Source organism: Mesoplodon bidens, assembly GCF_964165515.1.
Source record: "Mesoplodon bidens genome assembly, chromosome: 3".
NCBI classification, from domain to species: Eukaryota; Metazoa; Chordata; class Mammalia; order Artiodactyla; family Ziphiidae; genus Mesoplodon; species Mesoplodon bidens.
Window position 1 is genome coordinate 23,722,208 of NC_138178.1, and position 16,687 is coordinate 23,738,894.

General features: G+C 41.1%; 1 protein-coding gene across 3 annotated transcripts in view; it reads right to left on the reverse strand.

Annotated features, from left to right (window-relative positions):
• Nucleotides 1-8,877, reverse strand: part of TAF3 (TATA-box binding protein associated factor 3) — a 152,527-nt gene extending 143,650 nt beyond the window's left edge. For all 3 annotated transcript variants that reach the window (XM_081229512.1, XM_081229511.1, XM_081229513.1), the window contains exons 1-2: nt 8,524-8,877; nt 4,058-4,300 (exon numbers count right to left, since the gene is read on the reverse strand). In XM_081229512.1, the coding sequence (XP_081085638.1) occupies nt 4,058-4,300; nt 8,524-8,689 (409 nt within the window). In that variant the 5' untranslated portion in view covers nt 8,690-8,877. The remainder of the gene's footprint in view (nt 1-4,057; nt 4,301-8,523) is intronic.
• Nucleotides 8,878-16,687: the final 7,810 nt, after the last annotated feature.

Below are 16,687 nucleotides of genomic sequence, written 5' to 3' on the forward strand. Positions count from 1 at the left end.
TCGGAAAAGTAAAGTGACTTGGTGAGACTGTAAACTGAGTAACTAGTTGAGTCACGTCTGAACAGCTCCACGAAGCCCACGCTTCTTCTACTACAGCCCGCTGCCCCTTCAGGCCTTCTAGGCTTCCACCCGCACCAGGCGACTTAGACTGCTGTGCGTGGAGAAGACGTTCACACGCTTTTTTGAGGAGAACCAAGTCAAAGGATTGATAAGAGGGTAATGCCATGACAGTACTTTGCGAACAAAATGTTATGACCAAAGTCTGACCATGTCCGTGGCTCTTACGAAAATAAAAACAAAATAAAAAGCTTGGTGAACAGGTGTTATTATCAAAGCTGTTCACGTCTGTACCACACTGTGCACCACTAACCAGAATACTAGACACTTTCTAACATGCTGTGCCTGTGGAAAAAAAGACGTCAGGTTGTAAATGATTTATTAAGTTGACTTGTGTGGCTATATTAAAAAATGGTAACCACAGGACTGTATTTTATGTGCTTTTCCATGAATAAGGGGAGAAGTTTTTGACAAGCATCTTATTGCACTGCCTATCATTACTACATCCTTATGAACCATACACATATCGTATGAATCAGCAATATCTCTGCTCCTTAGAAAATCCCTAAGTGTTAGCTGAAAAGAGAAGTGGTCAAGGCTTACATTATTCTCCTCTTAAAATGTTTATCATTTTTATTGAAGAAAACTTGAAATAAGATTCTTCTTTTGCTTCAAATAATCCAGAAGAGAAACTGAAAAATTTACTATTGTAATTTCAGACATAAGTCACTAGCTAAAATCACTGAATTCTTTTTCATACTTCCTTCACTACCCAGCAAAAATCTACTATCTCAGTTACATTTCCTTGGCAGTATTTAAACATGATAACTGTATCAGTTGGAGAGAATTTCACGGTGCCATAAAAATGAAACGAAACGGTTAAGTGTAGATTATAATCAAAGTCTTAGCCTTGGTTTTGAGTAATGAGTTCATTAGGGCTTATTACATTATTAAAAATAATTAAATAACTCTCTAAATGAATAAATGCAGGCCATGCATGGACCAGAGATGAACCTGTGCGTGAACCAGGAACTGAGATTAATCAAATATGAATCCAAATTTTCAAAAAGACTAGAAAAAAATTAAACAATATAACTATTAAACAGGAGGTGTAACAAGAGACAGAATGAAATGAAAACTACAAAACAGATTTAGAAAGCTCCAAAGCGCACCGAGAAAATGGACAAAACTTTCTACATGAGGAAGATAGTAGTTCCGACTGAATCACACGCCAACTGATAACAAACCTAAGTCTTGGCCATTACACATTACCACTGTCTAACCCACTGACATAAAACTCAAATCCTTCTGAGATCACTGATGTGCCAGTTATATACAGTGCCTTTCCTTCAGTTTCCTCCTACGTAACGCCTTCAGTTTCCCCCCCAGCATTTGATTACCATTCATGTTTTCTTAGCACAATTCCAAATTTTGTGTACTTCTAAGTGGCCTTTCAGCTAAAAATTTCAGAGCCATACAAAGATTATTCTAAAGAACAAGAGGACAGATCACGGACTGACTTAGCACTACTTTCATGAAGAGGCCCAGGATGCTGAATAAATCACATCCAATGACAACAGCAAAGAAGGACATTCCAGGCCTACTTGACAGTCATGACCTGTTTATACGAGAAAATGGAGTTCTTTTCAATACAGCTACTACCAGGCCTCCGCCCAAGAAACCCTCCTTTGATAATTTTAATATTGAAACGTATTTGTTATATTTTTAAAGTAAATAAATATACGCTTAGAGATGCTGTAACAAATATAAGTTTCTAAGATCAAAAACACTGACATTGGGGAATGAGGGGTTTAAAGAGAACGACTTTACATAGGGAGCTACAAACAGTAAGATTTCCTCCAAGGTAATAAATTCAAAGGTGGGTAGGAGACAGAGTTTTAGCAGCTACTAAGGAAAGCTGGGGATGACCGAGATGCATGTGGAGATTTCCAGGTCCTGCTGTTCATGTACCATTAGGCCAGAAAAGGAGAAACAAGGAACCTCTACAGGCAAGATTCTATAAACAACGTTTACTTGAATTGAGTTCAAGAACATTTACTGAAGGCACCCTTTGTATCACATTTACCGGTGAAACTGATTGCTGCCTTCAGTCAGGATTAAATCTCTAAGAACTTTAAGCAGAAAAGTGCTAAGCTGTCAAGCAGAGTCTTTTTCCAAGGGACTCAAACCAGAAAGCTATGACAACTTTCCAAAAGGTTACAGCGAGTTCTTTCCACACCCATGGTGCCTATCACCAAGCATGAACACAGCACTTCACCTCAGCACATTTGATTACAGCACCAGCACTGTTCAGTAGAGCCCGCTGCCCCGAGATCCAGAGCGTCTGATGGCCACGCACCAACCCAGGATAAATCTCTACAATTTAGGGCCACTGTTCATCCAGTTTTTCAGATGAGGAAACACTGACACACAGATTGTAAAACAACTTCTTTCATGTCTAAAGCTAGTCTCTGAAACAAGTAAGTAACACTTCAAAATGCTATTAAAGTGCAATTGGAGATTAGAAGAAATGAACCACAAGAAACTGGGACCCTCAGGAATTGCTGGTGGGAAGGAAAAATGGTGCAGCCACTGTGGAAACAGTATAGCTGTTCCTCAAACAATTAAATATAGAATTACCATATGATACAGCAATTCCTCTTCTGAGTACAGACCCCAAAGAACTGAAAAGCAGGGAATCAGGTATTTGCAACGTTCACAGTATTATTTGCAACACCCAAAAGGTAGAAACAATCCAAGTATCCATCAACAAGTGAAAAGGTAAACAAAGTATGGTTTAATACGCACAATGAGGTATCATTCCACCTTAAAAAGGAGAGAAAGTCTGACACCTGCTATAACATAGATGAATCTTGAAGACATTATGCTAAGTGAAGTAAGCCAGACACAAGATAAGTAAGATTCCACTTGTATGAAGTACTTAGAGTAGTCAAATTCATAGACAGAAAATAGGATGATGGCTGCCAGGGGCTAAGAGGATGAGGAGTTATTGTTTAATGGTTACAGAGTCGGAGGTTAAAAAGTTCTGGAGATGAACAGTGGTGTTGGTAGCATAACAATGTGAATGTACTTAATACCACTGAACTGTACATCAATAAAAAGGTTAGAAAGTTATTTCTGCCATCATTGGCATTATCCTGAAGCACATCTATGGCTTTAGAATTTTAAAAAATAAAGAAATTTCAGCTTTTCCATTTTTTAACAAGAAAAAATATCCTGTACCTGCGTTAAAGACCACAAATTACTATGTATCTCTTTAGAATCTTAGTGAACCTAAATGATTAACATGTAAAATCATGCAGGAAAAAAGGAACTCTGCATGGATTGACTACTGCGCCTGATTAGGTATTATTTTACAATAAAAATTCTATATGACCAAACATAAACATTTCTACTCATCATAAAAATGCAGATAGCACGCTCTCACTGCTGATGGCCCACATTCAATCCTTGGTCAGGGAACTAAGATCCCACAAGCCACACAGCGCGGCCAAAAAAAAACAACAGATAAATAGATAAATCTGCATAATATTAGTGAATGTTCACTCACTCACTGTTTCCAGTATTATCCAACTCACATTTATAATAAGGGGGAAGGGGGAGAGCTACCCCAATTTTCTTTATGTTTCAAAGGCTTTCTCATTTACTTAATATCCCATTCTCATATAATACATCTTTGATAGACTTCTCTCTGTGGTCACATTCTGTTCTCCCCTACTTAAAATTTACAAAGGAAATCAAAGCCTCATCAGACATACCCTTGATTCCATGGCTCTGCCTGGTGAGGCCCGCTGCAAGTTTGTTGGCTTAAAGGTTAGAATAATTTGTAAGTAGTATTACAATATTTTTACTCCATTTCTAGAATTTATATGTTAGCATAACTTTTTATGTAATTCAGTTAGGAAACCTAAGAAGATTAAAAACCCGTTAAAATAGTTACAAATATATGAGCAAGAAACAAACAAAAAACCCCACAAACCTTCTTGAGAAGACACAATGGGTGGCATGTAATCAGGGATGTATTCTTTTCTTTCCTCTGCATCTTTACTTCCGGGTTGAGGAAACTGAAGTACGTTGTTCTTGCTAACAGGAAATGAAGGAATTTGATGTGGGAAAGTGACAGGTTCAATGTTGTGGATATAGTCTTCTAGTTCATGAAGGCTAACCCCCATAAGTTGGAAAGCTTCACCAACATCATCCAAAATTGGGTCTGTCCGGCCATCTGAAACAAAGTCAAAAGCAAAGCAAATTATTTTAAGCAAATTCCATGAGTATTTTTTAAAATATTAAGAAAAAAGTATTAGGTAAATATGCAGCTCAGAATCAAATATACTATATACTTAAGACTCAGTTACTGGAAAAAATTGAATAGATTTTCAATAGAATATCATATTGTTTAAATATTAGAAACTTGACTCTGAAAGTCAATTTTAAATATGATCTGACAACCAACCAGAACACCACAGACAACTCATACTAACAATCAGCCAGTACAGAACTAATGTCAAAAGTAACTTATAGATGGTCAACAGCACCTGGAACAGTGGCTGACACAAAGTAAATGCCCGATAAATATTTATTATATTTTATCAAATAAGTATTGATAGAATGCTGAGCTAGGTAAATATTCATTCCATTTTCTCTACTGCTCAGTGATACAACTCTGGAAACTACAACAGTGGTTGGCATATAGTTGGCACTTCATAAACATTTGTTGAATGAATTACACCACTGAATCAGTTTTTTAGATCCAAGAAAATTTGCTGAAAAGGCTTAGACCATAAAGGTAATTTACATGTAATTTTTAAATGTATTTAGAAGACACCGTATAAAATAGGTAGAGATAAAATGATAAAACGTTAGATATAGTGAGATTCTCTTTACAAAAGGAAGTTTCTCCTCTGCCTGCCCTTAGTAGAACTTAAGGTCTCTACATCTTTTAAAACTTCTACGAAAATTCCAGTTCCAGATTTCCAATAAATAGCTTATTTTTTTAAAACTATAATCTCCTATGATCACGCCAAACTCAGTTTGTCTGAAATTAAATCATGATGTAAAATGGAAAAGAATAATCCAAAGTTCATAAAAATTAGACACATGTTTGCTCACACCCACACAAGGAAACTTCTGGAAGGATATACATCCAACTGTAACAGTTTATGGGGCTGAAAGCTGCAGAACAGGGGAAGGGCAGAGTTGAAGCAGGAGACTCGTTTCTAACTTCAAAGATTTTGTCGTCTAAATTTTTATACAAGTATGGGTTACTTCTTTGCCGTAGAAAAAAGAGAGGATAAATAAAATGAATACTCATTCTTTCCCTTAATGACAGGCATTTCAACTCTTTGATTCTTATTAAAAGCAGTATTCTTTTCTCAATCTTAAAAATGTGGTCCTCTTGAATTCTTCCACATTTTTGCAATTTCAACCCAAGACCTTCTGGTGTTCCCCCTGCACCCTTTTGGGTCCTGGCTTTCAGAATTTTTCCTTTCTCTCTCTTCCTACTCTCACTGTCTTAGCCTAGTTTCAAGTTCTCCCCCCTGAGCCTCTCTTGCACTTAACCGACAGCACAATTGTCTTGAAGCATCACTTTCATCACACAATCCCCCTCGTAAGAGTATGCAGTGTTTCCTACCACGTTGTAATTTCTCTCTGTTAAGTCCCCCCCTAATCTGATCTTGCTCCATTTAACATTCTCCTCTAGCACCTTCCAAATGAACTGGTTACATATGCCAAGCTGGCCGCCTCACTTACTCCCACTTGGTTGTCTCAGGTTATGCTTTTCTCTACCTGGCATGCTCCTTACATTATACAACCTTGCTTCACGGCTCAACTCAAATCTCATCTTTCCAGTGAATCCTGCCCTGGAACCCAGAGTGTGCATGTGTCTTTCCTTCACCGTATTCCTTTTGCATTTACTGCCTATACCTATACTGTGCACTGCTTTCAGTGTATACACACATTATTTAATGTATAATACAATGCGTACAGAAACTTCTGCTCCTGAATGCTTTGGCAAATCGTTACCTTAGGGAAATTTTCAAATGCATTATTTGTTGAATTGATAGTAACTTCTGAGACTTGCTTTAACTTTAGAGCATTTTTTAAAAAATGAACAAATCAGTTTGTTTTTATTGACATTTCGACACCCTTTTACACACCTTACGGGCAGGGATTGTGCCTAAGTAAGCCTATGTCTCCGACATGTAGCACAGAACTCAGACCATAAGTGGTGCTTAATAAACGTGTGTCAGAAAGACAAAGGAAATAAAGAAACAGAATACAAGATTGCATAGTGGTGACCTGATGTTACAGAATTCTGGTTCAAAATAAGAATAGTGTAGAGAAAAGAATATTTAAAAGTCTATGACTAATAAGCATACCAGGAATTAGCATTTTCAAAAAGTCACCAAACCACAATGGAGAATAATGAACCCGATCATCATATCCTCACTAAAAGCAAGAAAATCAAAACAGAAATTGGTTAATTGTCGAGGTTCACATGAACACAAAACAGGGACCACCCGATGACTCTAGAATACCTGGTTGCTTGGAGTGCCAGCACCTGTCTGGTACCATGTATAAGGCAGGAACAGTACTATGTATCCAGGGTTATTCTGATTACCTAAAGGTACAGAACATCTGTCCTCATTTAGGGAACTTGGTAGCAAAAATATAACCTGGACTACGCATGCTGTAACAGTATACGCAAGCACCAGAAGGGAGGAGGGAGGGAAGAGAAGCAAAAGCAGACAGCGGTGTGCTGGTGGTGTACTTTTAAAATCAAGATGAATGAGAGCTACTCAGCAGTTCCAAATTCAGATTACAAGTAGCCATGAAATCAAGCTGCCTAAAAAAATACACATTTTTAAAACTCAAAAGGTGAAATGACTAAATAGTTATTATGGCGGTGGATTATCAGTTCACTTATTTATTCAACAAATATTTCCTGGGTGCCTATTCTATTATGGCACTGTACTAGGTTACAGAATATAAATATAATATAATAAATTTGTCTCCTGGGGAGGGGAGAGGGGAGGGTGAGAGATATACATAGATGATTACAAAACAAGGTGTTCAATAACATAGCAGAAATATGCACAGAATTATGAGAACAGATATCACGAGTTTGCTAAAGCAAGTGATAAGTAAATCTCAAACTAGAAGTCATACTACTGGTGGACCAGAGTGCGAAGGACATGCTAGGAAACAGCATGCATACAGGAATGGAGGCTTAAAGTGTTTCGGAAAAGGCAGGTAGCTCAGCACAGTTGCAGATTTAGGATGACAGAATGGCAGAAGATAAGAAAAATACTAGCTCACAAAGGGAAGTGTGTGCTGCTTGAGAGCTTAGATTTTTCAGCCTGTAACCAACTGAAATATTTTTAAGAATGACAAAACCAGATTTGCATGATGGAGAGATTAACAGATTATTCTGGCAGCACTATGGCACTGGAATGGAATTTGGGGCCTAAGAAGTAAAGTGTATTCATGGGTCTCAACTTGTCAGTGGAGCAACCTCTTTAACAAAAAAATATCCTATGAAACACTTCACCCAGCTTTCCAGCTTAACATCTGAAAAATAATGCCCCAAAACTTAAATGAGGGGTAGTTCCCCCTCCACACACACAGACTTCCCATCAATGAGATGATGTGTTGCTTCTACTAAATATTCCAATTAGTAAATGCCACCAGCTATACATACTACCAGACATTCGCGTAAAAACCATGTACTGTAGCCCAGATTACCTGGGGAGCCTTGTAAATTGCCGACGATCCCTCTACCACACTTTGATAACCACTGACACAAAAATATAGAAGAGGAGGAAATCAATGGGCGGCTGAGACGTAAGCCACAGGTAATCTAAGTGAAACTGACCAAGTCGGCCTTGGGAAGGAGTAAGCAGAGATGCTGTCTATGAAACGAACACATACAGAAAGAAGAGGCAGTGTCCCTAACGGAGCAGAGCTGTCAACGAGTATGTGTTGTCAGGAGCTGAAGAATGGCCAGGCTTGTAAGAAACGGCCGGTAGACGGAGCGCCTGTGACAACTAGTTGTAGTAGTTTGCGGGCAAGGGAGGAAAAGGACCAAAGTAACAGAGGCTGTAAGACATTCTGGAGATGGTTCTACACGCAGCCAAAAGTAGACGATGATTAAGACCGATGATCAGATCACAGAGGAGGGCAGAGGCTGTGGAGCTGGGAGCGGGGACAGGGCAAGGGCTACGGGCGGGATAAGTTAGCGGCTGACGAAGAGGGACCAAAGGGATGACTCGAGTTTCCAGGGACAGTGGAAGAGAAGGGGCGTCAGGGGCCGAGAAGACACCCAGTCGCGGGGTGGGGGTGAAGGACCAACACCTCCTGGATGCCGGTAGAGCGAAGGGGAACGCGGAGGTGTCACCCGTGACTGGCCAGAGGCAGCCCTCCCGCACCCAGCCCGGTACTCACACAGCTCAGAGTACCGGTGGCAGCCCCGTCCCAGCTGCTGCAGGTAGCGCTGCAGCACGTCCGTGAGGAGGTGGCAGGCGCTGAGTTGCACCGAGTCCCAGCCCAGCGCCTGGCAGATCTGCGCCACCGAGACCCTCAACAACGACCTGGAGTAACTCTCGCACATCCCGCTCCGTGGACTCCACCGCAGTCCTTGCTGCCACTTCTCTCCACCCCCGCCGCCTAACCTTAGAAGAGCCCCTGATTCATCCTCTAGGGCCCCCGCGGCGGGGAAATCGTCCCCCCCGACCCCCGGCGACCACCTCAAAGCCTCAGCAGCACGGAGCGCGCCAGCCTGAGAACCGCCATTTTGGACTCGCTCCGCCTCCCGTTGGATGGTCGCCGGGGGGAGGCAGCACTAGCCGAGTGCGGAGCGCGCCGATGAGGAAGCTCCGCCCCGTTGGAGCAGAGCGATGGTCCCGGTATCGACTCTCGGGCCTGGAAGGATGCAGGAAACAGCAGCTCGGAGCGCCGGTGGAGGCTGCGCCCGAGGAGGCAGGTGCTTGGGGCCTTCCCGGGGTGCTCGCTCGCAGATGGAGGAGGGAACGTCAGTGGTTCAGGGGCTGAAGAGCGAGCCGGGATATGAAACTGAAATGCGGGTGTTAGAGAAGAGTGGGAACCTGAGAGGCTGTGAGTGCAGGGGTGGTATTTGGGGAGTGGAAACTTCAGGACTCTCCCAGACTTGGATCTAATCCTCTGCTTGCCTCTGCTAAAAAAAAAGAGCTGCATACCATTGTATAGATTAAATCAGGTCCAAGCTGTTAAGCATGCCATTCAAAACTCTTCACAATAGGGCGGGGTGCAGGGTGTGGCCAGCGTGGCACTGACCTCCGGGCTAAATTTACGGGGGCAGCAGAAAACGTAATCAAGATCAATAATATTTTAATACAATTAAAAAAAAATCCGACCACTGCCCCCGAATTCCGGCCTCACTCTCTTCTTTCTAATCCCAGCCCTGGTTTCAATAAAACTTTATTTACAAAAACGGGTGGCATGCTTGTGGGCAAGAGTTTGCCGATGTGCCCTTCACCAGCCTCTGGGATCTGTCAAAGGAAGAAAGGACTCAGTTGCCTGCGGAAAGGCCTTAACTCAGTGAAACAGTCTGTGTATGGAGAACTGTTGCCTGCCCCAGTCTTCTCCTCGCTCCAGCCAATTGTTGCCAGATCTTAACCAGATGCGGGACACCGAGATTTTGTGATCAATAGCTCGATCAATATTTTTAACTATTGGAATAACATTTTTAAAGTTTTAATTTGCAAGCCAAACTAATCCCACGGTTAAGCCAGATTCAGCCTATGGGTAGCCAGGTTGCAGTGGCTCACCGACTCAGTCTGTTTATCCTTTTGTGCTTTTTTCTTCTAAGAGCTTCTGGAGTGTTCCTACCTTCCCCTCCTCTCTCTCCTGTGTTCCCCTCTTCTTGCACCTATCACAGTGCATTTAGTATTTGAGTTTACATACCTCTCCAATAAACTATGAGTTGCTGCATGGCTCTACGTTTTCTATATACGGACCATTCCAGAACTTTGAACATAATATTCAATTTTTTTGAAGTCCCAGAAACCCAGTAGAATGGAAAATATGATTCTTCCGCTAAATGACAATCTGTAGACAAGGAGCAAGATACTAGGTGGCAGGGTGCCTATAATATTTTATCCACTGACACTTCTGTCCCCAAGATTATCAGGGACCTTCTAGATGCTAAATCTGGGGGACACTTTTCAGTCCTAGACTTGCTTGACCATTTTGTAGCCATTTGATAATGTTGAACACTACCTTAATTTTGAAACTCTTGTACCTTGAATCTCACAACACCCTGCTCTCTTCTGTTCCAATACTTCTGGAGGCTCCTTTTACATCTCTTATATTGCCTCTGTGTGTGTGTTTTACCCCTTAATCTTTTATTTTGGAAAATTTCAAACCTACAGAAAAGTTGAAACAAGTATAAACAGAGGTACACACTTCACCTAGATTCACCAATTGTTAATATTGACTATTTTGCCACATTTACTATGTATACATACACACACACACACGCACAAACCTTTTGTTTTTTTTTCAGAACAGTTTGAAAATAAGTTGCAAACTTCGTAACATTTAACCCGGGAACAATTCAGCATGTATATCCCCAGACAAGGACATTCCCCTACATAACCAAGTGTCGCAGATTCAGTTCTCCAGTTCTGAGGTGGAGATCAACCTGCAGGTTTATTGAGTGCTGCTGAGATCCACACCTGTGCAAGGGAAAGGGGTTGCACTGCATTTTCAAGGAGGGCCTCAAGCAATCCCATAGGGAGCTCTAACTCGGGGATGGCCTATCACCTCAGTCCTGAGTTGGGACAAGGGGGCTGGACCTTTATATTCCCTTGTTGGTAAGTCATTGCCTGAGGGCTTCCCTGGAAAGGGTGTGTGATCTCGGGCAAAGGAGCTGAGCGCAGCTGGGGCAATTCCACAGAACACTGAAGCCTTTAATCCTGAGCAGTGCGTTATGGTAGTCCTTACTGTCTTAGTTCCTCCTGGCTGCCATAACCCAGACGGGGTAACTTAACAACAGACATTTATTTCTCACAGTTCTGGAGGCTGGAAGTCTGAGATCAGGGTGCAGCACAGTCATGTGAGGGCCCTCTCCTGGGGCACAGATTTCTCAGGTTGTATCCTCACAAGGTGGGAGGGGCTAGGGAGCTCTGTGGGATCTCTTTTATTTAAAGCATTAATCCCATTAATAAGGGCTTCACCCTCATTACCTGATTGCTTCCCAATCAGGTAATAACACTGTCACATTGGGCATCAGTTATTATTTATAAAATATTGGCTATATTCTCTGTGCTGTATATTACATCCTTGTATCTTATTTTATACCTAGTAGTTTGTACCTCTGAATCCCTTTTCCCTATCTTGCCCCTCCCCCAACCCCTGCATTCTTTAGGTCTTTAAGAGTGCCCTGATTTCTGCCTCCCCCTCCCCGCTGCGCCTTCCCCAAGCTGGAGGGCCAATCTCAAAAGTTTGTGCTCAGCCTTCCCACTGCCACAGTTCTTACCCCAGAGGCCAAGGAACCAGCGTGGGGATTGTCCCAACTTTCCCATATGTGTGTTCTACTTACATTCAGGAATCAAGGAATTGAGCCTGAGTGGGTCCATCAACCCGGGGAACCCAGTGTGAGCCGGACCTGGGCCAAGACTCCGTTTATTAGTTGGCCTCCTGTGACCCCACTCTAACTGGGGGCCCACAATGACTCATTTTCTGGTCTCTGTCTCAGTGCAGAGAATGGGTCTTCTAGGTGAGGACTGTGGGCCCCAGTGCAGCAATGGCATCACTTTTTATTCAGCTGGTGTTGGCAGGGGCTCAGAACTGCAGTTTTCAAACTTAACTTAGAGTTTCCAGTGATAACAATAATAATAATAATGTTTCTGAAAGTTGCAAATATCCCATATTAAATAGTAAGAGAAACAAATGTTCATTAAAGGACAAATTATTAGAAAAAAGAAGTTATAACAATGGAAACTCAACCTTGGAATATTGAAGTTAGCATTTCTAGCATTTCAGATACTCTCTAGACAGGTCTCAGAAAGAAGTTATGTAGTAAACCTTACTAATGCAAACATTTGTCATTGTTATTGCACTGATCTGATGCTTAGCAAAGAAGGAGGGGGTGTGACCTGGGGGAAACTTTCAAGCTTGCTTTGTAAGACTCCCTTCTATGGGTCTAAACTGCATAGCATGGGGTGCTCAGTCTTGCTTCAGATCACCTTTCCAGATTGATGTCACCCCAGTAGTTTAATTTCTGTTGGTGATTGCTCCTTCTGTTGGTGAGTTAGTTTAAACCTCACCTCCTTCAGGCTAGGATGCCTTTTCAGTCTGGTCATCTAACCCCAAACTGGGCTCATCTTCACCCAGACTTGGCTATGTGCTCACCAATTATAACCTTCCACACGTCTCATTCAGATGTCCCCAGCTTTACTTATACTCATTTATGTGTGTATATGTTTGTGATTTTTTACCTATATAGATTTAAAAAAAGAATCTACCACCACATTCAGGATGCTGAGCAGTTTGATCTGTGCCCATTGCCCTTTTATAACCATACCAGCTTTCCTATTACTCCCCTACCCCAGTCTGTAATCCCAGGCAACCACTCATCTGTTCTCCATTTCTAAAATTTTGTCACATAAAAAACATTATATACATGGAATCACATAGTATATAATCTCTCAGAATTTTTTTCAGCATAATTTCCTGGAAATTCATGTTACTGTGTCTATTAATAGTTCAAACTCATTTAAAATTATTTATTTATTTTTGGCTGCGTTGGGTCTTCTTTGCTGCATGCAGGCCTTCTCTAGTCGTGGCAAGCGGGGGCTACTCTTTGTCGTGGTGCATGGGCTTCTCATTGCGGTGGCTTCTGTTGTTGCGGAGCACAGGCTCTAGGCACGTGGGCTTCAGTAGTTGTGGCACAAGGGCTCAGTAGTTGTAGCTCATGGGCTGTAGAGCGCAGGCTCAGTAGTTGTGGCACACGGGCTTAGTTTCTCTGCGGCATATGGGATCTTCCCGGACCAGGGCTCGAACCCATGTTCCCTGCATTGGCAGGCGGATTCTTAACCACTGCGCCACCAGGGAAGTCCCAAGCTCATTTTTTAGAACTGGATTTTGTCTTCTTACTGATTTGTGGATGTTTAAAAAAACATACACTCTATATACAAGCTTTATTTGTATTGTAAATATCTTCCCTCAGTCGTTTGATAATTTTAATAAAGCCCAATTATCAATGTTTTTCAAATGATTATTATTAATTTTTTTGCCCACACTGTGTGGCTTGTGGGATCTTAGTTCCCTGACCAGGGATTAAAACCAGCCCATGGCGGTGAAAGCGCTGAGTCCTAACCACTGGACCGCCAGGGCATTCCCTAAATGATTAGTTCTTTTTGAGTCATGTTTAAAAAATCTTTGCTATTCCCAATATCATGAAGCCTTTCTCCTGTTTTCTTCAAAAAGCTGTATTATTATGCCTTTTATATTTATGATCTCAAATTAAAATTGTGTATGGTGTAAGGATCAGGGATTTTTCCTATAGAGATATCCAGCTGATCCTGCAGCATTTACTGGAAATATTCTTTTCCACATTGAATTACAGTGACTCATAAACCAGGTGGCTGTATACGTATTTGTTTCTTGTCTATTGTGTTCCATTAGTCTATTTTTCTATCCTTGCAACACCACCACACTATCTAATTACCATGACATTTTAAGTAAATCTTTCTTTCCCCTTTTTAAAGCATGGTTATCTGAACTAAGAACAGTGCTGCTATGAATATCTTGTACATGTGACTGCATGCATTTCTCATGAGTATATATTTTAGATCATTGATCATTCAGTATACAAATGTTCAACTTCAGTAGATACTGCCGACCAGTTTTTCAAGGTGTTTATCCTGATTTAAACTCTCAGCATCTATATGTATGGGACTTCAGTCCATATTTGATATAATCATCTCTTTATCTTAGCCATTCTAGGGCTTTTTTCTTTCTTTTTTAAAAAAGCAAATTCGGGGAATCCAACGCAACATTTTAAGCTACTATTCTCCCCCCTCCCATTTTCCTAGGTTATCTAAATAAGTGTTGTCCTTATGAGTTCAGATTCTCAACTCTAAGTAAAACTGGGGACATCTGAATGAGATTTTTGGATTTTATCAATATCCTGGTTGTGATATGTTATAGTTTTGTAGAATATTACCATTGGGGGAATTTATTTTTACTTATTTATTTTTTTGGCCGCTCCACCTGCAGTGGAAGCAGAGTCTTAACCACTGGACCACCAGGGAAGCCCCCATTGAGGGGAATTGAGACAACTGTACAAGGGATCGCTCTGTATTATTTCATACAACGGCATGTGAATCTACAATTATCTCAATAGAATGTTCAATTAGAAAACAAGCAAAAATCACACACACACACACACACACACAGACACACACAGAGTGCTCAGAAACTTTTGGAAAGAGAATATCTAAGTTCCACACAACCAATATGCATGATTAACCCCACTCATTGGCCATCAGAGAAATATGCAAGTTAAAGGTATTATTATATAACACTACGCTCCTACCAGGATGGCAAAATGAAAAAGGGTGACAATACCTAGTGTTGATAAGGACGTAGACAACTGCCAGAAAGAGTATAAACTGGTATCAATACATCCACTCTGTGAAAGGCTTTGGCAGTGCCAAAGCAGCAGAACATTTACAGAACCTATGGCCAAGCAATCCCACTGCTAGGTATGTACACAACAGAAATTCTTTCAAATTTAAACAAAGAGAGGTGCACAAAAGATTTAGAGAAGCATTTATAATTGTTTCAAGCTGGAAATAACCTAAACGTCCGTCAACAGAATTACTAAACTCTAAGATATTTATCACGTGTGGTAACATAAATGAAAAAAACTGCTCTACAAATGTGAATGAAATCTCCCAGACATAATGTTGAATTTTAAGAAAAAGCAGACCCCAAAGGCTTCATGTGTATGATTCCGTTTACTTAAATTTCAAAAACAATCAAAACACATCTATGGTGATAGAAGTCATGATTGTGGGTACTTTTGTGGAGATAACAAAAAGGGCAGGGACACAAGGGAGGCTTCTGTAATGACAGGACCTTTTAGATCTTGATCTAGATTGTAGATACATGAGTGTTTACACTTTGCAAATTTTCCTGAGCCATAAACTTATGAATTATGCCTTCTTTTGTACATACACTATACTTCAGTAACAGTTTACCAAAAAACCTTACCATGTTTTTTTTTCATTATTTGTCTTTGCTCCAGACTGTAAGCTCCTATAGGGAAGTGTATTATCATTGTAGCTTCAGAATTTAAGAGTGCTAATACACAGAACATCAGAAACACGATATTGAACCGATGGTCACTTACGTAGATCAGGCAACATTTAATCACAGATACAGCATTCGTCCCACATCAGTTTCTAAGTATTTTGCAAATATTGATTCATTTAGTCCTCATAACAACCCTATGAGGTAAGTACTATTTTAATCGTCATTTTACAGATGATAAAACTGAAAGATTAAGTAACTTGCCCAATGTCAACACAGCTGGTAAGGGCTGAACTGGGATTCCAACCCAGTTTGCCCCAAGTTTATGCTCTTAACCACTGCTCTATGCATCGAACACTCGTGTGGCTGGTAAAGTTAAATCCTTGCTTAGTTTTATTTCTCAAGACCCCATGCTGCATCTGCAAGAAAGTAGTGGAAGTGCAAACTTTCTAACACAAATTAATTTGCAACACAAATGAGCTGATGTCACTCATATGCCAAGAACTCTTATGTTTCAATGAGAAAAAGAGAAAAACTCACTTAAAAAAATGGGCAACGAATGAGTAGTCTATTGTCTTTTCACCCATCAGATCATTAAAGATTAAAAGACAAAGTCTCAGCAAGTGGAGGAAATCAATTTCATACACCGTTAGCACAGGTTTACAACCTTTTTTGAGAGCCATTTGGCAGTGTCTATTAAATTAAAAAATGTACATAGTCTGAGTCATCGATTCCACTTCCAAAAATTAAGAACACAGAAGTACTCGTCCAAGTGTGCAAAGACTTCCCCAAGGATACTTATTAACAACTATCCTTGTGACATTTCAGAGCAACACAGGTAAAGACCTATGAGCCTTCAGAGAAAAACAAATGTCACAAAGGCTCAGAAATCAAAATGCCTCTTGTAACATTTCAGGGAAGCTAGAAAATGACCCTGAGATTCTGTTCAGTTTATCTTTCTCTGGCAGCCTTCTTCTTAAAGTGGCAACACTGCTCTTTACAGGTTTGTGGTTGCTAATCCTTTTTTTTTTTTTTTTTTTCCTGTGGCACTCGGGCCTCTCACTGCTGTGGCCTCTCCCACTGCGGAGAACAGGCTCCGGACGCGCAGGCTCAGCGGCCATGGCTCACGGGCCCAGCCGCTCCGCGGCATGTGGGATCCTCCCGGACCGGCGCACAAACCCGTGTCCCCTGCACCGGCAGGCGGACCCTCAACCACTGCGCCACCAGGGAAGCCCGCTAATCCATTTTTATATTACTTATTGTTCATTTTTATGAATAGTTATTGGTAAAATAATAGCATATGCATGTA